Below are 23,476 nucleotides of genomic sequence, written 5' to 3' on the forward strand. Positions count from 1 at the left end.
ATGATCTTTTCAATAATGGCAAATGATCCATCCAAGAGTTGAACAACTGAAGTATTAGTCTTTTTCTTTGACGCGTACAAGCAGTCTGTCAGGATTGAACCGTTTACCATCATTCTTCTGTACTTTACAGAGGGTGGCAGAATTTCTTGCTCAGGTGATGAACAGGCTGGTGGAATACAAGAACCACTTCCAAAAAAACGGGTGCCATCACTGCTGCTTTTGCTTTTGTGAGTGACCTTGGCATCAAAAGAATTGCAATACAGCACCACGCTAGGGCTGGCAGTCAGATCCTGCAGCTCCATTACAGTGTTTTCAATCTGCAGAACTCTACACAGCTGGTGTGGAATTCCATTTGCAGCTTTGATGGCCTCTTTGAGGCTCCCATTTCCCGATTCAAATGGAAATGCGGAATGTGCCCACAGGGGTCCCCAGTCGTGGATACTCTTGACAATATGTGTCAGCTGGTGCATGTTATATGTCATGAAAGCTTTTCCAAAAAGCATTTCTGAGCGCACATGAAACTCTAACAAGAGTTTCTCTGCTCTGTTAACTTCAGCAGTTTCGATACTGCGCTGCAGCATAATATGTAAAGCTTCCACCAAGCATGCCCAATGCTCAAGGTATCTTCTCTCCAGAATACCATGGAGCACTGGGATGCTGTAATATAGTATCCAATTCTCCAGCTCTTTAGCTTTCCACCATCTCCGCTCTTTTGTTGCTCGCGGCAATCTTTTCACGTCTCTCGGTGGCCTGATAGCCAAAAGCCTCTCATCGACCATGTTTTGCTTGCGACTGAGGGAGTAGGCATAACCTGATGACTCAAACCACAAGTCTAAAAACTGCCGTGCTACACCGAGTAAAATACAGTGCATGTAGTCAGGGACAAAGCCTGATACGATATTAAAATAGGGCAGGCCGATCAACGGAGATGCTGTTTTAACACCATTAACAGTCACACCTTCCCTAACTGCAGTCATCATATCTTCGACCATCTGGCTTTCAGTGCGCTCAGTGGGGTTCAATGGTTGAACAGGGTACTTAGTAGAACCACCAGCTCGTTCACCTTTCTGCAGACACCAGTTACATCCGAAATAACCATTAAATTGTGTGACACCTTGCATAGGTGCCCTGGCAACAGAGTCAACTGCACAACAAATGCAATAAGCTTTGTATGTCTGCAGTTGACCCTTCCGCTCCAACACAAAGCCATTTTCACTGAGGTGGCTCATTTCCTTTACAAATGTGTTCTGAAAAAGCTCCATATTTGGTTTCTCCTTCCAAAACCACAATGCCGCAAGGACGAGTTTTGACATTCTCTGTTCAGCTGGGATCTCATTAACAATTAACTGAATAGGCCAAATGGACGTGCCACTTGATTTGAACAGCGGTGTGCCATCGGCATTTAGGGTGAAGGTGATTCTGGGCCCACACTGCTGTGTTGAAGCTGCGAATTTGTGGTACATTTCACCATCACATAGATCACCCAGTGAGCCATCATGGTGAAGTGGCTTTGTTAGGTCAAGGAGTGCACAGTCTTTCAACAATCTTTGCAACTGTGATTCCACATCAAGAGTCACAAAAAAAGGCATATCAGATAGACTGGAAACACTCGTTCTGTGCCCACACTGTATGCACTGAAAAGAGGCATTTGTTTCAGCATTTTCTATATGTGTGAAGCATTTGGGGCAAAAACAATAATATGTCATGGTTGTGCCAGTTTTGCTCAAAAGTTTGGAGAGCTGGTACCGTGAATCAGGCAATATTGGATGTTCGAAAATTCTGTTAATAAGGTCCAACATGCTGGTCAGCCCAGTGAATGACAAATTATTTTTCACAGCGTGCTTCAGCACCATGAGGAGAATGTCACCTCTGGACAAAACCACTCTTTCAGTGATAACATCAGTAAATAACTCTCCAAACTGCGACTTGCCACCATGACTCGGCCCCGTGGGACTGTTAGGCATTTGCTGCTGAAAGGAGAAAAGAAATAATTGTTCAAAATGGCAGCACTCGACTGAGACTTCACAATTAATTATCCAAGTCAGCTAGAAATCGATCCCTCTTTTCTCGACAAATGATGCCATATATCCCAATTTCTGTGCCACATACCCACGTCCATGACGGTTGGCTGATTTGCTGCATATAGTTACCGTGGCCGCCGCGGGATGCCGCCATGTACCCCCCTCCCTCCGTGCACTTGTGATTACACTGACAGTAAGCCACGCATTTGAAGAAAAACAAGAAGGTGCTCAAGGTCATGATGCACAATGATAAAGGGGCACATGTTCTTGCCCCCTTGTCATCCCCCTCCCTGCACTGCTTTCACAAACATAGCGCTGTGTGTGTGTGAGCCTTCATTGTGTCTTCGTTTTCAGTGAGCTCTTACCGTTCATAAATTCTGCATTTCCAATGCCTAAACAAGCTAAGTGATCCCCCAGCAGTTAATGACATCAGCCATGTTTGTGTAATTTTTGCAACTTCCGATGGACCTACCATGTCATCTTCTGAAGGCAGCTCTCCAGGATCATGTTGCTCTGAACCATCCTCATCAGACATGGACAGCTGCAAAACAAATAGAGCAGAGAAAACACAAAAACGATGAAACCAAGAGAAAAGGGAACTCGTCAGAGATCGGCACCACCTCGACGTGTGACAAAGCCATGTTCGATTTTTAGTGCAAAATCTGCAATGACACCACATATGGAGACACAACAGGCACAAGTGCTGTCATGCCTCTGCGATGTCACCGCATATTACTAAATACTCCGAACAACCACTTCTGTTATACAAAAAAATACCCACATAAATATAGATATGTGTGCATACCTCTTCATCATTTAGCAATGTGTCATGGGAAACCATCGGGTTGGCATGCTGTGGCCTATCATTGGTTGCTTGCAGTTCTGGAGTAGTGGGACTGACCGGAGCAGATGTCACCCTGGAGGCTGCTGTGCTACAAGCATCGCTTGAAGTTTCCTGCAAGAAAACAGCTTATTAATAAAAATGCACTTAACGTCTCGAACATACTACCTCACCTGTTCATCCTCACTACTCAACGTATCAGTTCGAAGTATGCCATTTATATCTGTCGAGACTGAAGCTTGTCCTGCTGCTTCATCATCAGACGAGGATGTGTCCATAGGCACCTCCTGAATGCGAAGAAGTATCTTAGACATATGTGCACGCCTTAAGTCGAAGCTTTACTGTGTAAGCTCCTATCTAATGTATCGTAATAGAGAAAGGTTTTTGTTTGTTTTTGAGAATGACAGCATCAGTTCTCATTGGGTTTGTTGCATTTAAACCCAATGCTAATAATAATATTGGGTTTACTTAGACAAAAACTTAACTCAATGACTGACTCAGCAATGACAAGTGACATCACAATTTTGCTAATAACAAACCCAAGGCACGCAAAATCGATTAATTACGCATTAATGTAAAATATAACTAACCTGTAGGCAAGATATTCGCAAAACTCCTGCGAACATTGTTACCATTTTACGTAAGCCGTGAATTCAGACAGAAAAGTCCGCTTTAAATGTTCTAACAGATGCAATGTACTGAACTGCTACAACTGCTTTCAATGCCCTATTAGAGATTTGTTAAAAAAAATTTTAAGTCAATGTTAAAATCGGTTACAATGACCCGCTCAAATAGCGGCTGCCATTCACAGCCGCTTTATTTGTACTCAAATGTCGCAGCAATACCAGTTTGCTCACTACCAGTTGTTCACTAAACAGTAATTTACAGCGTGGTTCGGTACCGCCAAGCGAGCGATATCTGCCGTCAATATTTACGTTCACCCTCGGCAACTACATGTGCGGACAAACGCAGGTTGTTCGCCCACACAAACTGTTGTTAATACGCTAGGCGTGTTATGCGAACCAAGACATGCAGTCTCGTGTGAGTCTTGAACACCAGCGCCAATTGAAGGCGTTAGAACAAAAACAAAGGTAAACTTACACGCTGTTGGCAACCCCTCTCAGTACTTCTCGGTAGCACAAAGTCCGATCCATGGTTGATATATCGTTTATATGGGCCTCTCTTCTTTCTCTTTGGAAGTTGATACATTATGACCGCATTAGACGATTTGTTGGTGCACGTGTGGATGCTCCTCAGATTGTTGTTGAGCGCACAACCGAACACCACTTCAGCACAACGGCAACCATGGCACATCCTGACTGGTCAGCGTCACAAAAGATGTCCAGTTTCGTATTTCAATATTTCATTTATTACTGTAATATCTGTACATCTGGTAAACCAATATATACTCATAAAACCTAAATAAAATGGACATATTAATATTGAAGTCATATGCGTCTATGTAGCACGATGTGTTTACGTGGAAACCTGTATCTGCCAGTCGGCTTGAAGTACGAGCTCGCGGCTCGCGCGTACGTTTACATTCAGCACGTGCAACGGCAGTCTGACCGCTGGCCGCAGATTTGCGTGCGATCCTGCGAAGTGATCATTCGGCTGCGTATCCTCTTTGTGTTTTTTTCGTGCACTAACGGCACAGTGTACTGCAGAATGATCACGCACGCTAAAGTACGTTACGAAGACGATCGGAAACTTGCGATTGTGGATGTTGGCGACATCGAAAACTTCAAACCAGAGCACGCGAAGGACTTCAAGTCCAAGTTCTTCTATTCTGTAAAGTGGACCGATCCGGACGGGACCTCTGATTACTACCGGGCTCGGATCCTAGCTTTGGGAGGTAAGCTCTTCGTTTGCGACCCTGGCACACATTTATTTTGCCTTGTCAAGTTCAACATTAAGTGCATTTTTGTGTTCCGCGGTGCGCATATGCCTATCGTTGATGCTATCCGGTGCGTGCGGTCGGTCGGCAGGTATAATTTGATTAATGAAACATAATTTTGTCTTGAAATGAGCGTAGTTCAAATATAGTCTTGCAACTTCCGTTATTTATAAATAGGCCTAATGAAGCTAGTGTATAAAAATTACTATATATACTCAACTGTCTTTTGCGCTCTTGCAAATGCAATTAATATGCCTAAAACTTGTTGCTAAGTGAGATGGATATCTAAGGGATCGCCTTTCTTTCTATTCTTCATGCGGTACAGCACAACTCGATAATATTCCTTAAAATGTATGCACTGATCCAGATCATAGACCCCTCTCCTCCAACTTTTGACGCTATTGTCTGCGAAGCTTCCAGCGTACGGCACGTGGCAAACTTGTTGAGTCCTTCCCAGCTGCCTTTATGTTTTCAGAATACAGTAAAAGCTCGTTAATTCGAACTCGAATGGGACTATAAAATTGTTCGTATTAAGTGGAGTTGAAAAATTGCGCAGGCGCTAGAATGAAGACATTGTTCCACACTGTGTGGAGAACCCAGAGAAGCCACCTCTGGACTCGTTCCCGCAAACTAGGTGATACTACATGTTTGTGGCAGGTAATTTCATAAATTAAATTCAGGCTGTGACAGCAAGAGAATTTATTGATCAGTCAGTGATACACCAGAAACAAGCATAGACTACAAAGAACAGACTACAAAGAACACAGGACAGAGTTTAACAGAACGAGTGCAACCGTCAAGTGGTCTTATTTTCATGCGTAGTGAATAATAAGGCTAGTTGATGCTTGCGCTCAGTCTGTAAAACTGCGTTCTTTGTAGTAGTCTTCATAGCGGCGCCCTTCCATAAGTGCATTCAACTATTATGTAGGTCAAATAAAATAATTATTTTTGATCATCTGTGTTCATGCAATAATCATTAATTCATTATCTTCACCATAGCAGTCAGATCCCCCCTCCCCGAAATAAAAAAAAAAAAGGAACCAGGATTTGCGTGTATATATATATGTATATATTGCGTATTTGACCTCTCCTTACACAAATGCATATACGCAAACATCTAGAGCTCAGTTATACAGTATATACAGTAGTCTTATGCAAAGACAGTTAATGAGCACATGTTTTATGGTTGTGATACTACGCACATATATATTCTCCCTGCTTCTGTTTAAGGCTTACATGCATATAGAGCATGAACTTTTTTAATATTGAAACAAAGACTACCGGAAATTTCAAGGATCCTTTCATATAAGTAGAAGGCTTATTTAAGTGTACACTTAGCATAATATTCCTTCCCACTTAATCTGTTGTCACTCTTCTGTGTTTTTCTTTATACTTGCAGTGCAGCCTAGTCGCACATCCATGGCTTATAATGAAATTATTTCCTCGTAACATTTTTCAATGTGTACGACCTCAATATTTTCCAGAATCTGAAGACGACTTGGAGGGGGAGGGAGGAAGCCGGCAGAGGCCTAGGTTTGAAAAAATGGCTTATTCACCTGACGGCGGAAGTGAGGATGAAGATGATGTCCAGCCAGAGGTACTTGTTTATGCAGTGCCATATCATTCTTTATGCATTGCACAACTTAAACAGCCTCATAAGACATTTTTTTGTTTGTGTACAGCGTCCCGTGAAAAAGCCCTCTGGCCCAAAACAGGAGCTCTTGGACATGCTGAAGAGAAAAAAGGATGACATCTGCCGAAAGGAGGAAACAGCTACAAAGAAACAAAAAAAGAGGGAGACCTATGACGATAGGGGCAGCCTAGTCAGTGAGCTCAAGAACAAGCTACAGAGGCTTGAACAACTGATGGATAGAAAGAGCAAAAAAATAGAGCAGCTCCAAAACAAGAATAACACATTAGAAAAGGAGGCCATGGAGCTGAGGCGGCTTAATGTGAGGCTGCAGGAAAAAATTCTGACAGCCTTAGATGAAGGCAAAGGTATGGAATTCGGCTTTTCGTAGTTTTGTGGCTTCTGTGGCTGCTATGTACGTAGACTTATTTGTAATTTGTATGCCAGTAGCATGGTCACACATTTTTTTTTTTTTTTTTCAGGTTTGGGGGGGAGGGGGCACTCAGCTATGCTTTATGTATGTTTATGCATGCATTTGTATGCGCGTTTATACACATGCCAAACTGAAATTTCAGGGGGGGGGAATTATGGGCTTCCTTAAATTTAAAGCTATTCCTTACAATTTCAAACCACAAAATCGAACGAAGTGATGTTTGTGCATACTACCATGTTTACACATTCTTACGATAAGGAGCGAGTTTGCTTATTTAAGAAAATTACAAAAAAATATAGGGTATTGCAGTTATAACATGAGCTCGCCATCCTATGTTGGAGAGCTTCTCTTCTGACCAGTGGTGACGACCTTGCATAGGACCACAAAAGGCTTTTCAAGTCAGCGGAGCATGAAAGAATTTGTCGCACTTCTTCATCACCCAACAACTATATGCTCATTTACGCCTTGATGCCACTGCCTATGATTTTCGAATATCTTTGGACAGTTTATTGTTTTATTGTTAAGCAAATCCTTTTGCATTTTCTTCATGTTTTACCAGGCAGTGGTTGCATGTGCAAAACATTGCATAGATCCAACACGTCCATTGTCACTTAGAATGCTCTTTGAAGGTGCTTTGAAACAAAATAATAAAATTGCTGTTTTATGTGTAGCCTGGTTTCACATCTAATATGAGGTGCATTCTCAAATTGTTAGTTACAAAAAAAAAAAAAAAAGAAAAAAACTCAAGTTAATACAATACTTGCATTTGGTACAATTTCTTTGATGTAGCTATATTTTGGGTGAGAGCCTTGATATTGAAACTCATATGTTTTGAATGTTGATTGCTGACAATGCTGTCTTCTTAAAGTGACTTGAGTTCTGCTGTTTGTAGTGAGCCTCGCTTCATGTTGATGGTGCAGGCAACAGTAGAGCTGCGTGCTCAATTAAGAGCAAACCGGAGCACTCAAGGATGGAGCTCATAGATATTGACATGGATGTGATTCCAAGGGAGACAACACCGCCACCAGATGATTGCCCAAGAAAAGAGAATGCCACGGTAATGTGCATATCTAAAGGGCAGCTTCAGGAATTTTTAGTTTTGCATACAGTTGTCGTTGTAGGTGAAATTTTTTTTGTGCTTGCTTAACTGTAAATGCTGCTTTTTCAGATGGTTGTTATGATTTTTTTTTTGCAATACATTCCTCTGATGCAGGTGGACATTGGCAGTGGCCTTCGAATAAATTCTTGTGCGTGGAGTCACATCCAGGGCCATCAAAAGGATTCTCTTTTTGTGAAAGACCTGCTTCTTGGAATTTGGCCAAAGGAGCAGCTGAAAAACCGCTCTTTGCAAGGTATGTTGCTGTTCTATAGATTTTTTTTTTTATAACGACAAAGCTCTTTAGGCTAGCCTTATTCTGTTCAAGGCAAAGAAATTCCTAGGTGGGTATGTGCCACAGGAATTGGCCAATCCCCAATGCAAGTTCAGCAGGTGCAAGTGTTAAATGAAAACTGCTTGACGGAGTGGAGCATGTCAAACATGGGAGAGGAAGAAAGAGAACTAAGAGGAGTAAAGGCATAAAATGATCGAAAGACTAGACTCGGAGAAAGAGATAGAAAAGCAGAGAGCAAGACAAAGAGAAACAGGAAGAGAGTGAGAGACATAGATAGAGGAAGTAATCAGTAGAGAGAGAAAGGAAGGGAAGAAAGAGCAAGAAAGAAACCGAGAAATTAAAAGGAGCAACAAGGAAGGCTGCCCCGCTCCGCTGTTTCTTCAGGCTTGGCACCACTAATGCGAAGCTGCCATAATTTTTTTTAGCGCTGTGAACTAGAAGTAGCAGTATTATAGTTAACCACTGTTCATTTGTGTCTTGCAGGAAAGCGGTGTCCACGATTTCCGGATCGGCCTGCAAAAACTCCACTGACGCCTTGGAAAGTGGAAGTGATGCGGGGTAAGTGTCCATGCTTTTTAAGATATTTTGGTGTAGACTGTCTTTGTTCATTCTGCCTCAGACCATATTCTTATAGACTCCATTTTTGTTTAAGAACTGTTTCTTCTTGCCAGTTAGTGATGCCCTGTGAACCTTTTGTTTTAGATTGTTACAGACGGCGACTGCAGCGCCAAGGTATTCCTGAAAACCTTGTGCCTGCTGCACTCAAGCAGCTAAACCATTTTGTGGTGGAGAAGCTGGCAGACCTTGAGAGGATGGCAAAACGGTGAGATGCAGTTGTAAATGTGTTTTGATGAATTTCAGGAAGGTTCTTGTATGTAGTTTTAAATGACATGCAGCCTTGTAAAAAAAAGTGTTCAAAGCATCATACTGATTAAATGCCATGCCAGTGCATTTACTCACACCTGTGAAGTATGTGTGAGATCATGTGGTAAAAACTAGTCTTGAGCTCCTAGCACATCAAGTTAGCACTTTACTCACATCTGAGCAGGCCCAAATTCTAGGCTGACCCCCTAAGGTTTGAAGCCAGAAAAAAGAAAAGAAAATGTTACCTCAAATGTAGACCCAGCAGGAAAACGTTTACAGTATGCAAAAAACTCAAAACACATACAGTAGAACCCAGATATATATATAGAGCCATAAAGGAGATTGCAAAATAGTTTGATATGGCAGCAAAGCAGACAACTCGTCCAGCTTTCTCCTGTGTGTGTTTGTGTGTACAATGATTCTCTGCTGAACAGTGCTGTTCTCTTGAAACCCGGCGCCTGCTACAATGTGTAGCCTGCTATGTATGGTCACAATATTACTGCACTGGGACCCCTTTCCGTGCTTGTTTACTATGTCAGTGTCTGTGCAGTAACATTTTCTTGTGCGTAAGCGTTCACTTCTGACAATAAGCGGGTGTTGCGTGCATCATTTTGGGCCAATGTGGCGGCTATGCTTTTTTGTGCAGTTAAGGCGGTTTTAGCTATTCCACCATGGCACCAACGCATTTGGGTTGTTGCATATTAGCAGTATGCAGTAAGTTTAAATGGCGCTGTGCCTTACATGCTGCTAAACAGGTAGTCGAAAATGCCTAGTGCAATAGGGCTGTCGGCAATCCGTTGCACTCTCATGTTTGTCAGTGGCTGCTATCACATTTGCAGCCATCGCCACATGTGCTTAAGTCTTAATCGATGGCCAGCCGGTGCGTCCAAATGAAAATGTGAAATATTTTGCACAGTACAGCATGCTACTGGCCACACCTAGAGTTGCGGGGTGCACCTTGAATCAACAAGCTTATGAGCCTTGATGGCATGATCAATCCATGGTTATTATGCTGGTGGAAACAATTACTGCTATCACTCAACTGTAACAATTTTTTAAGTACTCAAATATAAACCAACCCGACAGTATTTGAGTTTGAGAAAGACTATTGGCCTAGATTTGCGTAAATATGATACACACTCTGCCTACAGCAATAAGCAATGTCATTACCTATCCCTAATATTCTGACAGGTCCATTTCTAAGGATAGTTCTGCAGCAGGCTACCATTGAAAATGTTGCAAAGGGCCAGCTCTCATGCCTTGAAGTCGTAGTGTGGTTCAAGCACCACAATGTCGTTGCATCATGTGTATATGTAACATTAGCGATGTGAACTTGTAACTTTCATGCACTTGTGTATTTTTCAACACTTTCAGGGAGAAGGACAACCTTAAGCCACAGGAAAGCTGTGAATAAGGCCAGCAAATTCCAAGGTCAAGAGTAAGCCGTGCCTGCAAATTTGGTCTAGTCATTTTCCAGTCAACTTTTGCAATACTTGTACAAGTAATAAATTATTGTAAATCAAGTACCTTCATTTTATGGTTTTTATTTTATGCATGTGCAATACACATCACTCACGACCAAGCATACCGGATCATTTTGGTCAGGATGAACATTTTTGCTTTAACAATTTGGTGTGCTCTTTGCCCATGTATTTCAGCCAAACACCAATTTGTAATGGAAGAATGTTAGGTTCAAGCTAGACCAAGCTAGAAGTTCACTTCAAATGGTTGACCAGTTGCACACCAGCCAGCTCTAACTGGATGACCATGTACATTCAACTGGCTGACCAATGGCGCACCAATCAGCTTCAATTGGATGACCTGTTGGCACCAGTTGGCTTGAACTGGATCACCACATGTTTTCAACTGGTTAACCATTTGGGCACCAGTCAGCTTCTATTGGATGACCTGTTGGGTGCCAGTTCACTCTAACTGGGGGACCATACGTTTTCAACTGGTTAACCAGTTGGACACCAATTCACGTGAGCTGGTTAACCGGTTGGCTTTAACTGGATCATTATGTGTTTGACTGGCTGACCAATGGCGCACCAATCAGCTTCAATTGGATGACCTGTTGGCACCAGTTGGCATGAACTGGATCACCACATGTTTTCAACTGGTTAACCATTTGAACACCAATTGTCATTGACTGGTTGACCAATTGCACTCCAGTATCTTTAATTGGATGACCATATGTGTTCAACTGGCTAAACAGTTGAGCACCAGTTGGCTTTAACTGGATCACCATACGTGTTCAACTGGTTAACCAATTGGGCGCCAATCAGCTTCTATTGGATAACCAGTTGGCTTTAACTGGATAACCATTTGGACGCCAATTTACATTGACTGGTTGAATAGGTGGACACCAGTTATCTAGAATTGGTTGACCAATTGGACACCAGTTAGCTTTAACTGGTTGCAGTGAAAAGAAAGCTGGGCACCAATTAAGATTCGGTTACGTCCAGTTAAATATAATTGGAAAACCAATTGGCCACCGGCACTGTCCAAATGGTTCACCAATTGGACGTAAACTGGTCTACCAATTGGATATAATTGGTACGCTCCCAACTGGTGGCGAAATTCCAATTGGTCGAGAACCAATTCGTAGCAATTGGTATTTGTCCAATTGGACCCATTGATTTTTTTTGACTGGGCACGGAAGGCCACCTCACAAGTTTTGGAAATGTCATGTTAAGAGAGGAAAAAAAAAACACTGAGACAAACAAACAACTCATTCTGGTTCATAAATGGCCGTATATTTCAAATAATGGAAAAAAGGAACAAAAAGATATTTTTCAACATTTTGGCTTACCCTGTCCCCTTAATGTGACCTCTAGACATTCATAAGAAAAAGGGCAGCAAAACTAACTGATTGTGAACATGGTCCAGGCAATGTTATCCACTGATATTTTGTAGATGACATGAGCGATCTCGCTGTCCAAATTTTTTTTTAACCAATTTTTGTGAGCGAAACTCAGTCACACGAAAGGACACAAGCACATGTCGCTATACTAAAAGCATGCTTCTATGCTTTCTAAGAGCCCTTCAACTTCAAAGCCAGGCATACAAGACTGCCTGACTGAAACCTCTGACCTGACCAGCAAGCATAGTGGCAGTGCTAATAACCAAAAGATCGAGCTATAGGTAGCAGCACTGTCTTCACGGTAGAGCGGATAGGCAATCGGCGGCACATATACAAATCCACATGCCGGCGCATTGCTGTAAGTGGTCTGAACAGATTGTTAGTGAATAAAACTTGCGCTCTTTGTTACCGAATCGATGCACGAAGCCCATTCTATGTAACTACCACATTTACTCGCTTAATGAACCCATCCTTCACCTTGGTCCTTGAAAAAAGAAGAAAAACTTTTTAATGCATATGTTCATTTTATTTCGGGGTGCAAGCCAGTGCCGTTGACGATTGAAAAAACGTTAAATGAAGCCATTATATCACAAAATTACAACACAATAAAAGTCAAAAAATAGTTTCACAACCATGCTGAACAGTTGCTAGCATCGCGAATGCGGACGGCGTCAATAAAAATTAAAAAGTCATGCCTTTTGCAGCAGAGCACCCTCTGTCGAATGCAGGAAAAGCCTTTTTGCTTATAGCACCACGCAAGCCCAGCGACATGAAAACAAAGCAAAAAACAAAGTGCATTTTCTTCGCTAATATAATGGAGCAAACTGCTTTTTCAGAAGAAGTATAACGTACGCGCACATGCAAACACGACGTGGCTAGCAGACGACGCAGAGTAGAATCCACGTTAGGCGAGCTTCAGCCAGTAGTTGCCAGGCCCCACTCGATCTCGCGGCCAAAAGCAGCTGCTATGCCAAACAAAGGTTACACATCTCTAAAGAAAATTGGCTTATACAGTACACTCCCTTTAAGAGAACTCGAAAGGACCACAATAATTTATTCGTCTTATCGAGAGTTGGTCTTGTCAAAAGTGCCCCCCGAAACCAAATGCTAACATGCCAAGTATGCCCAAATATGTTGCTTGAAAACACTGAATGAAGTATACTTACAAAGAGGTGGAAAAAAACAAGAAAAAACATTTATTTGGCTCAGCTTGATAAAAACTATGCTTTCGAGTGGAGTATGCAGACTAATCAAACAAGTACTTGCTTTCACGAGTTCATAATAAATATGCTCATAAAAAAATTGCTATCACATTTTAACAAAAGAAAAAACTACAGCACAACCCTATTTTGGCGATTATAAACAGACAAAAAAGGTAGAAACAAGCCCAATTTTCCTACCAAAAATGGAAAATTTATTCTTCAGACTGTTCTTCTTCTGAGACGCTGTTTTATTGGCTTTGCTATTAATTTTGGATACGCCTCCATTGCACACGGCTACTAGGGTATACTGGGATGCGGGAGTGAGTTTACATTAGCGCTGAGGTTTTTTTTTTTTTTTTCTAAAAATCCAGGTAGCATCGCTGTCGCCTTCACATGAAGGTTACTATGGTTACCGTTGATGTTGTCATGGTTACGGCTATGCGCGGTGGTCGGCAGCAGCTGCTTCGCAGTGGTGTTTCAAGCATACCCCACACCGTTGCAGTGATTTCTCACAAATAATTTAACTCACTGGAGGCACTACGTTAATTTCAATGAACACCCTGCTCGTGGCTAATAGCAGCAAGGCTAGCTTCACTGCGTTCAATTCTTTTTTTCGCACTTACAAGGTTGAAAGTAAGCAGCGAACAAATAGTAAACACAATGCGCGAGCGGCGGTGCATCACCCAGACGATGCCACGCTGGGCAGACAACAGGTTGCTCTTGCAGCTACCACGGGCGCTACCGCCCGCTGCTCCAACGGCTCAACAACCCGGATAAAATGTTCTAGAAATGGGTAGTGAGCTGATTGGAGGCCATGCACTGACGAACTTCAAGTCTCATTTCATAGATGACGCCACCACCTGCAATGTGAGTGACCCGTTGCTGCCCTCCTTAGAAGCATGAACTGTGCAACCTCTGTTCATAGCCATTTTCGTTGCTTTTTTTTTTGGGGGGGGTGCTTTGGTCATCGTAGTGGCGCATGAAGTACAGCTAAACATGAGTGCGGGAGGTAGCACATGCTGTAAACCCCCAGTTTTGTGTTGCGGTAGCAATATGTCGCTTAAAAAAAAGATCTCGCAGTTTTATTGATAATTAATTACTTTACAGGGTTTTACGTGCCAAAACCACTTTTTAATTTTGAAGCATACTGTAGCCGAGGACTCCAAAAATTTCGACCAGCTGGGGTTCTTTAACGGGCACCGAGATCGATTGCCTTTAGATAAAAGAGACTAATATATTCATGCTAGCATTTGTACTCGATAGTAAATTTAGTAGTGAGGTCATACTCTCACTAAATAAAACAATATTGCTACAAACTTAAGCGCCTTACGCGCTCTTAACTGATATATTGCCACGTTCCATTTCACAAGTTTTTGTTATCGTTCCGAAACACCACACGATTCTCGGCGCAAACCGCGCCTGCAGGTTTCGAGAAGGTTCCGGACTGTAGTAGATCACGCCCACTGTGCGAACGGTACAGATTGTTCTGGAACCTACGCCACCGCCAGCGATAACGCTAGAACATTTGACGGCAAGGGTATAAATGCCGACGCGCTTCGCCGCTTGTCAGTTGTTGATCGAAAACCGACGCTGCGTTCGCCGCTATCAGTCCGAGACTGCTGTGCAAGACTGCTGCTGTAATTAGACTTTCCCTTTACCGGGCACAGGTTCGCCCAAATAAACAGTTAAATCCCAACACGAAGTTTCCTGTCTTTGGCCACGTCACGACCTCGTGACATCTGGTGGAGGTGCTGCTTCGTTCATGTACCGGACGCCCCCATCAAGCCGTGAACCCAGCCCCAGTCGCGGAGAAGACACCGACGCCAACCAAGAGCAGCGAACGAGCCGCCGACAGCAAGGTCTCCCACCGGAGAACGGCCTTCTACAAGACAAGGCGCGGAAGACAATGACAACCGGAGCGTCCCAGCCCGCGATCGTCATTCATCAACCCAGGGAACCACCAACGTTCCATGGCTCATCGTTTGAAGACCCAGAAACGTGGCTAGAAACATATGACCATGTGGCCGCCTTCAACCACTGGGACAACGAAGGAAAGCTCCGTCGTGTGTACTTCTACCTGGAAGACGCCGCAAGGACCTGGCTAGAGAATCGGGAGTCCACGCTCCGAACGTGGGATGTTTTCTGCGGCGCATTTCTGCAAACGTTCGCGAGCGTCGCTCGCAAAGAGAGGGCCGCTGCTCTACTCGAGACTTGGGTTCAGCTACCAAATGAAAAGGTAGGAATTTTCACAGAGGAGATGACCCGCCTATTCCGTCACGCTGACCCAGACATGCCTGAGGAAAAGAAAGTTCGTTTCCTCATGCGAGGGGTCAAACAGGAGCTCTTCGCGGGACTAATGAGGAATCCACCGAACACCGTCCAAGAATTTGTATCCGAGGCGACCACCATCGAAAAAACGCTGGACATGCGCACCAGACAGTATAATCGTCGCCTGACTCTAGAATGCGCTGCTGCTCAAGCCAGTGACTCCGACGACCTGCGTGAAACGATCCGAGCGATCGTGCGGGAAGAGCTGCGCCAACTGTTGCCTTCGGCGCAGCCTCAAGTGGATTCGATTGTCGACATTGTGCGGGAAGAAGTCCGGCAATCGCTTCGAATTCCCGAAACACCGCCGCCCGAGCCGGAAACTATGAGCTGCGCCACTGCAGTGCGCCACAACGCTCCTCCCCGTCCACGCCAAAACGCCGCCCCGTCGCACTTCCGTCGCCAGATGCCACCGCCGCCACCACCCCCACCGACGTCCTACCGTTCCCCAGCGGGCCAGCGCAGTGCACCGAGGAAAACGGACATTTGGCGTGCACCTGACAACCGCCCGCTCTGCTACCACTGCGGCGAGGCCGGGCACACATACCGCCGTTGGTAGTACCGACAGATGGGACTGCGTGGCTTCGCCGTCAATGCACGGCGTCCGCAGCCAGGAGATCGGCCACGTGACATCGCCGACTACCTGGCAGGAACTCAATGGACACCACGAAGTCCTTCACGTTCGCCATCGCCCAGCCAACGCATGTCACCGCATCCCCGGCAGTACTCTGGCCCAACGTGGGGCCGGTCTCCTAGCCCGTATCCGGGAAACTAAGGGCAGCAACCGATGGAGGTGCGGTTGCTGTGCGACGAACTACCGAAGATCCTCCGACGACGACGCCGACGGGACGGAGCTTTTTGAACACAACATCAACTAGGCAAAGCCCTGAAGGCAAAAGCTCATTTACCGAAGGTGGCCGGACGACGCAACATGGAAGCAGCGGAACAAGCCGACGCAGCCGTGACCCGACGCCACGCCCTAACTGTAATGCGAGACGGCGAACTAGCGACCTCGACGTTCTTATCGACGGCCACAGTGTGACTGCTCTCGTCGATACTGGAGCCGACTATTCTGTCATCAGGGGGTCGTTCGCCGTGAAGTTAAAGAAAGTTAGGACAGCTTGGAAAGGCCCTGAAATCCGCACAGCCGGAGGTCATCTCGTAACGCCTGCAGGAATCTGCACAGCGAGAGTCACCATTAACGGCCGTATTTATCCTACAGACTTCGTAGTCCTACGGCGTTGCTCGAGAGATGTCATTCTTGGCATGGACTTCTTATGCCTCCATGGTGCTGTCAACAACCTAAAAACAAGGTCGATAACGTTATCCACAGAAGAAGCACTACCGCCGCGCACGCCGTCAGGACACCATGCCTTGAATGTGCTGGAAGAACAAGTCACCATTCCGCCTCGCTCAAGCGTCATTATTTCAGTCGGCGCTCCTAAATCACCTGACTTGGAAGGCGTCGTTGAAGGCAGTCAACATCTGTTGGTCACCCGAAATATTTGCGTCGCAAGAGGAATTGCAGAGCTGCGGGGAGGCAAAGCAACGGTTATGCTCACGAATTTCAGCAATGAGTACAAACATGTGAACAAAGGAACAACGGTCGCATACATCAAAGAAATTGTCGAAGCCACCAGTGCTTTCGCCCTCGCCGATTCTGCGGAACCTGCTCAGAGGAACCAAGCCCCTCCCATAGCTTTCGACGTCAATCCCAGACTTCCGAATGATAAGCAAGAACAGCTCAAGGCCCTGCTCCTGCAATACGAAGATTGCTTTTCGTCGTCATGGAAAATTCGGCAGACCCCAATCACGAAACATCGAATCATAATCGAAGAAAATGCCAGACCACTCCGTCAGAGTCCGTACAGGGTTTCGACGCGAGAACGTGAGGCAATGAAGGGACAAGTTGATGAAATGCTGCGAGATGACATTATTCAGCCGTCCAAGAGTCCGTGGGCATCCCCCGTGGTGTTAGTGAAGAAAAAGGATGGGACCCTACGTTTCTGCGTGGACTATCGCCGCCTGAACAAAATCACAAGAAAAGACGTGTATCCTCTCCCACGAATAGATGACGCACTTGATCGGCTCCATAACGCCAAGTACTTCTCGTCAATGGACCTCAAGACTGGCTATTGGCAAATCGAAGTCGACGAAAGAGACCGAGAGAAGACGGCGTTTATAACACCGGACGGCCTCTTCGAGTTTAAGGTGATGCCCTTCGGCCTTTGCTCAGCGCCTGCATCTTTTCAACGCGTTATGGATACAGTACTGGCAGGATTGAAGTGGCAGACTTGCCTTGTGTACTTGGACGACGTCGACGTGTTTTCCTCGAGTTTCGACGAGCATCTTCGGCGCCTTGAAGCTGCACTTCAAGCCATCAAGACGTCCGGACTCACACTGAAGCCAGAAAAGTGCAGATTTGCGTAGGAGGAGCTCTTTTTCTGGGGCACGTTATCAGCAAGTCTGGAGTTCGTCCCGATCCACGGAAAACAGCCGCCATCAACGACTTCCCGCCGCCCACTGACAAGAAAGCCGTGCGCCGATTTCTGGGCCTGTGCGCCTATTATAGGCGGTTCGTGAAAAACTTCGCCCGCATCGCCGATCCTCTCACTAACCTTACCAAGGCCGACTCGGAGTTCAAGTGGGAAACGCCACAGGAACACGCTTTCCAGGAGCTTAATCATTGCCTCCAGATGCCTCCGTTACTTGCCCATTTCGACGAATTCGCTGAGACAGAAATACATACTGACGCAAGCAGCGTAGGTCTTGGCACCGTTCTTTGCAGAGGGCTGACGGACTTGAAAGGGTTATTAGTTACGCCAGCCAATCGCTATCCAAAGCAGAAGCAAATTATTTCACAACAGAAAAGGAGTGCCTCGCCATCATCTGGGCTACGTCGAAATTTCGCCCCTACCTCTATGGCAGGCCCTTCAAAGTTGTGAGCGACCACCACGCCTTGTGTTGGCTAGCCACCTTGAGGAACCCTTCAGGTCGCCTCGCACGATGGAGCCTGAGACTTCAAGAATATGACATTACTGTCATTTACAAGTCCGGCAAAAAACACTCCGACGCTGACTGTCTCTCTCGTGCGCCTGTCGACCAACCGCTACCCGACGACTCGGATGACGACTACTTCTTGGGAACGATAACTACCGACGACTTCGCTGAACGACAGCGGGCCGACCCGGAACTTAAAGCCCTAATAGAATACCTCGAAGGCAGGACCGCCGAAGTCCCGAAGGTATTCAAGCGCGCACTTGCGTCGTTCTTTCTACGAAACGGTCTTCTACAAAAGAAAAACTTTTCACCGCTTCGAGCTAAGTACCTCCTTGTGGTGCCTTCAGCTCTGCGACCAGAACTCCTGCAGGCCCTGCACGACGATCCGACGGCAGGGCACCTCGGTGTTTCCCGCACGCTCGCGAGGATACAAGAAAGGTACTACTGGCCACGTCTTACCACCGACGTCACTCGTTATGTGAGGACATGCCGGGACTGTCAGCGACGCAAGACACCGCCGACAAGGCCAGCGGGACTTCTGCAGCCAATTGATCCACCTTGCCGACCTTTCCAGCAGATTGGTATAGACCTACTGGGGCCGTTCCCGACGTCGGCTTTCGGAAACAAGTGGATCGTGGTAGCTACCGACTACCTCACCCGCTACGCCGAGACAAAAGCCCTGCCAAAAGGCAGTACATCCGAGATAGCTAAGTTCTTCGTCGAAAATATCGTCCTACGTCACGGCGCCCCGGAGGTCCTTATCACCGACAGAGGAACGGCATTCACTGCCGACTTAACTCAAGCGATCTTGGCATACAGCCAAACAAACCACCGCCGGACGACAGCGTACCACCCACAGACCAACGGCCTCACCGAGCGGCTTAACAAGACGATCGCCGACATGCTGTCAATGTACGTCGAGTTCGAACACAAGACGTGGGACGCCATTCTTCCGTATGTGACCTTCGCATACAACACGGCGGTGCAGGAGACGACGCAGATATCTCCATACAAATTGGTCTACGGAAGGAGCCCGGCAACGACGCTCGATGCCATGTTACCCAACGTCACCGACGAAGAAAACCTCGATGTGAGCGAGTACCTTCAACGCGCCGAAGAAGCCCGACAACTTGCGCGTCTCCGTATCAAGAATCAACAGACGACCGACAGCCACCGCTACAACCTTCGACGACGCTTCGTGGAATACCAGCCCGGTGAACGTGTTTGGGTGTGGACGCCGATACGCCGACGTGGACTAAGTGAAAAGCTTCTGCGACGGTACTTCGGACCGTACAAGGTGGTTCGACGTCTTGGCCCACTTGATTACGAGGTTGTCCCCGACGGCATCACGAACTCTCAACGACGCCGATCGCGACCTGAAGTCGTCCATGTCGCGCGCCTCAAGCCGTTTCATGCACGTTAACAAACTGAAACAGTTTTTTTTTGTATTATTGTTGTATTGTAATTTATTCATTGTACTTTCTTGCATTATTATTGTACCTTCATCTGTAGTTAAAGCATCGGGACGATGCCTTTTTTCAGAGGGGGGAAATGCCACGTTCCATTTCACAAGTTTTTGTTATCGTTCCGAAACACCACACGATTCTCGGCGCAAACCGCGCCTGCAGGTTTCGAGAAGGTTCCGGACTGTAGTAGATCACGCCCACTGTGCGAACGGTACAGATTGTTCTGGAACCTACGCCACCGCCAGCAATAACGCTAGAACATTCGACGGCAAGGGTATAAATGCCGACGCGCTTCGCCACTTGTCAGTTGTTGATCGAAGGCCGACGCTGCGTTCGCCGCTATCAGTCCGAGACTGCTATCTGTGCAAGACTGCTGCTGTAATTAGACTTTCCCTTTACCGGGCACAGGTTCGCCCAAATAAACAGTTAAATCCCAACACGAAGTTTCCTGTCTTTGGCCACGTCACGACCTCGTGACAATATTCTCCTGAATATGGGGGATAAACAACAAGAGGGAAGGCAGGGAGGTTAACCAGGCAGATGCCCGGTTTGCTACCCTATGCTGGGGGAATGGGAAGGGGGCATAAAGATAAGAGAGAGAGGAAAGAGAAGAAAGAGAGAGACAGAAAAACAAAAAAGGAGGATTGTCAGTCAATCGGCTGGCGCGTATGCAGCGGTGGCACTACAAAAAAGTTAAAAGTGGTCACGTAGGCCTGTGTAGTCCTCAAAAAGCACAAGACACCTTTGACTGCTTTTTGAGCCGACGAAAGGCGATGACTGTGTTCCAGTAGCATCTGCACAGAGAGTGGCCGATCGTCCAATTGTCGCAATGCGTCCGAAAGCTTCTGTCTTTCAGAGGCAAATTGAGGGCAACGGCATATCATATGGTCGATGTCTTCTTTGGTGCAGCAGACGTCGCGTTCCGCATTGTTGGTCAATCCGATGAGGGTTCTATATGCTTTTGTGAAGGCAACCCCCAACCAAAGGCGACAAAGAAGTGAAGCTTCACGTCGACAAAATCCAGATGGAGGTCGAAGTTCAAGTCGAGGGTTTATTTGGTGTAGTCTCGTATGTCTTATGCTTGGGGTGTTCCACTCCTGCAGACTCAGACTATGTGCAGGTGACGAAGTTGCTTTGCAGCGTCAGTCCTTGACAAAGGAATCGGAAAGGTGTGCTCTTCTTGGTGCGATGTGCGAGCCGCGTTGTCTGCGGAATCATTGCCACTGATCCCACAATGGCCAGGAAGCCACTGAAACTTGACCTCACGGCCTGTTTCTGTGACGTGGTGAACAAGCTTGACAACTTCGTAAGTTAATTGTTCATGGCGACCTCGTCGAAGGACTGACTGCATGCTCTGTAGGGCTGGTTTCGAGTCAGAAAACACAGCCCATTTACTCAATCTTTGGGATTTTATGTACTCTAGGGCACCTGAAAAGTGCAAGAAAATGTATAGGATGCCCAGCAGGAAAGACCTATCCTAATCATGCCCAAGAAATGAAAGACCGAAAGTAAGAGTAGGCCACCACTCTACATGCAATCAGATCTTGCTCCTTGAAGATCCCTCACATGCTGCAAATTATATTTGTGTAAGAAATTGCATGCAGACACTGCTATCAGTTGCGTGCGAAAATCCAGTTAGCAATTCTACTGACACTATATAATTTACTTAAAAGGGTTATTTGCACTCTTTTCTAAAGAACTATTTGTCCGCACTCCTGTATTTAGAAAAATGAGTTTGTAATGAAAATGTGAAAAAAATATAGACAACATTCGTCCTCAGAAACAAGTAAATAGTTTATTCGGTGGGGTAGCAGTATGTTCTTACTAAAAAAAATTCATGCATATCAATCACGCTAATTTTGAAAAACAACTTGAAGCTCTTTTCGTCTTGTTGGGTTTGAATGATGTATGAATACAATGTTTTGGCAGTGGCCAAGTCAATTATTCATGGACTTTTGCTGTGTATGTTCATTGTTTATCTGCCGTAACACTGCTGGCTAAGAGCTCTATAAGTCATCTAATTATGTGCAGTGACAATGTACAATTTTTTGTTGCTGTTGCCCCTCCTGCTAAAGCCCGAATTTAGGCCTGCAGAACCAGTAAATAAATAAATAAATAATAAATAAATAAAAAAGACATAAGGATAATACACGGCGGCGAAAAGCAAGGGTCGGCAGAATTTTCGCCGTGACGACATGCTGGCATGACATAAATATTGAGAGTGTATTGTTTTGTTTATTTGTTTATTTGATACCCACAGCGCCATAAGGCATTACAGTGGGGGGAATACAACATGATTACAAGACAGAACACAAGCTCAATTTGCGGCAAGTACAGCATGGTTTTGCACGGCTTCGAGAACACTGCTCAAATATGTTTGGTGGGGGCTCCGTACTACACATGCGCATTCGAGTTTAGGGCGAATTATGGTTTAATAGACAAGTAATCTGGCATGCTTTGGAGCTTGTTTTAGGTGGCGTTTAAGGAAACCAAGTGCATTATTAGAAGATGAGATGACGTTACTAATATGTGCGTTCTGAGATTAATCATTAGTTTGGATCACACCGAGGCATTTGTATGAGGGCAAAACATCTAAAGATATATTATTGGTAGAATATGAGTACAACAGAGGGTTATGTCTGCGGGAGAATGCCACAACTTCGAATTTAACAGGGTTTAGTGTCATTAGCCAACGGGCACACCACTGTTGCAGAAGGTTAATATTTGCCCAAGGAATCGGTAATGATTTTGTAAATAACAAATGGCACAATCATTTGCAAACACGCGAATAATACAGGTTACTTGAGCAGGTAGATCGTTATATATTTAAAAATGATGCGCACAAGCCCTACGCAAAACAATGCAAACTGACCACGACATGTTCTAAGCCGCCATTGTGCGACGGCGATGACAATGCATGTGCCTCCTCTGATGAGACTGCTAGTGCTACATATGTGGTTTCCTTTATATTTGATTGTAATATACAAGCATTGTTCCCGTTAACACTTTAATATAACTCTTTTTTAGCCCCCTGCCCCTCCCCCCACCCTTCCCTTGATTTTTCCCCTCTAGCCATGCTCTTTCAATCTTCTGTTTTCCACTGTGCTCCTGCTGGGAAACTAAAGAACACGAAGAGAGTTTGAAAGAATGAACGCTTCTTGTTGCTTTCTTTGCTGATAAAGCCGGTCCTTTCTCCACCTACAGGCTAGGGGTGAGGAAGTACTTCCGTATATTGCCAATTATAAGTCGAACAGCAGTGAATCCGAAGAAAAGATCATTCATCAGACTTCTCAGAAAAGGCTCTCAGACCCCTCAAACTTTGTAATTCCAAGTTGGCTTTACCATTTCGCTTATAAGTCGACTCGATTGTAGGTCGACCCCCGAACTTTAAAAGGCCATTTTATGACAAAATGTCGACTTATATTCGGCAATATATGGTAGCTTCATGCACTGACCTTTCTTTTCCACTTATCTCGCTTTCTCCCTCCTGGTGGCAGTTAGCTTTCGATTTGCTTTGAGACTTTGCACTAGGAAGCTTTTAAC

General features: G+C 45.4%; 3 protein-coding genes across 14 annotated transcripts in view; 1 reads left to right on the forward strand and 2 right to left on the reverse strand.

Moving 5' to 3' along the window:
* Positions 1 to 23,476, reverse strand: part of gwl (serine/threonine-protein kinase greatwall) — a 517,662-nt gene that overhangs the window by 243,615 nt on the left and 250,571 nt on the right. The window lies entirely within an intron of this gene.
* On the reverse strand, positions 1,828 to 4,530 carry LOC142761662 (uncharacterized). Its single transcript, XM_075893793.1, has 4 exons — positions 3,964 to 4,530; positions 3,036 to 3,149; positions 2,827 to 2,976; positions 1,828 to 2,562 (listed from the first exon to the last, which is right to left on the reverse strand). Exons 1-4 carry the CDS (start codon positions 4,174 to 4,176, stop codon positions 2,383 to 2,385), a joined length of 657 nt encoding a protein of 218 aa, XP_075749908.1. The 5' UTR covers positions 4,177 to 4,530; the 3' UTR covers positions 1,828 to 2,382.
* On the forward strand, positions 4,530 to 10,609 carry LOC142814288 (uncharacterized). The gene is made up of 8 exons (XM_075893051.1): positions 4,530 to 4,717; positions 6,244 to 6,356; positions 6,442 to 6,757; positions 7,743 to 7,879; positions 8,036 to 8,174; positions 8,697 to 8,771; positions 8,916 to 9,036; positions 10,452 to 10,609. The coding sequence occupies exons 1-8, from the start codon at positions 4,531 to 4,533 to the stop codon at positions 10,489 to 10,491; spliced, it is 1,128 nt and encodes a 375-aa protein (XP_075749166.1). The 5' UTR covers position 4,530; the 3' UTR covers positions 10,492 to 10,609.

Source organism: Rhipicephalus microplus, chromosome 1, assembly GCF_043290135.1.
Source record: "Rhipicephalus microplus isolate Deutch F79 chromosome 1, USDA_Rmic, whole genome shotgun sequence".
NCBI lineage: Eukaryota > Metazoa > Arthropoda > Arachnida > Ixodida > Ixodidae > Rhipicephalus > Rhipicephalus microplus.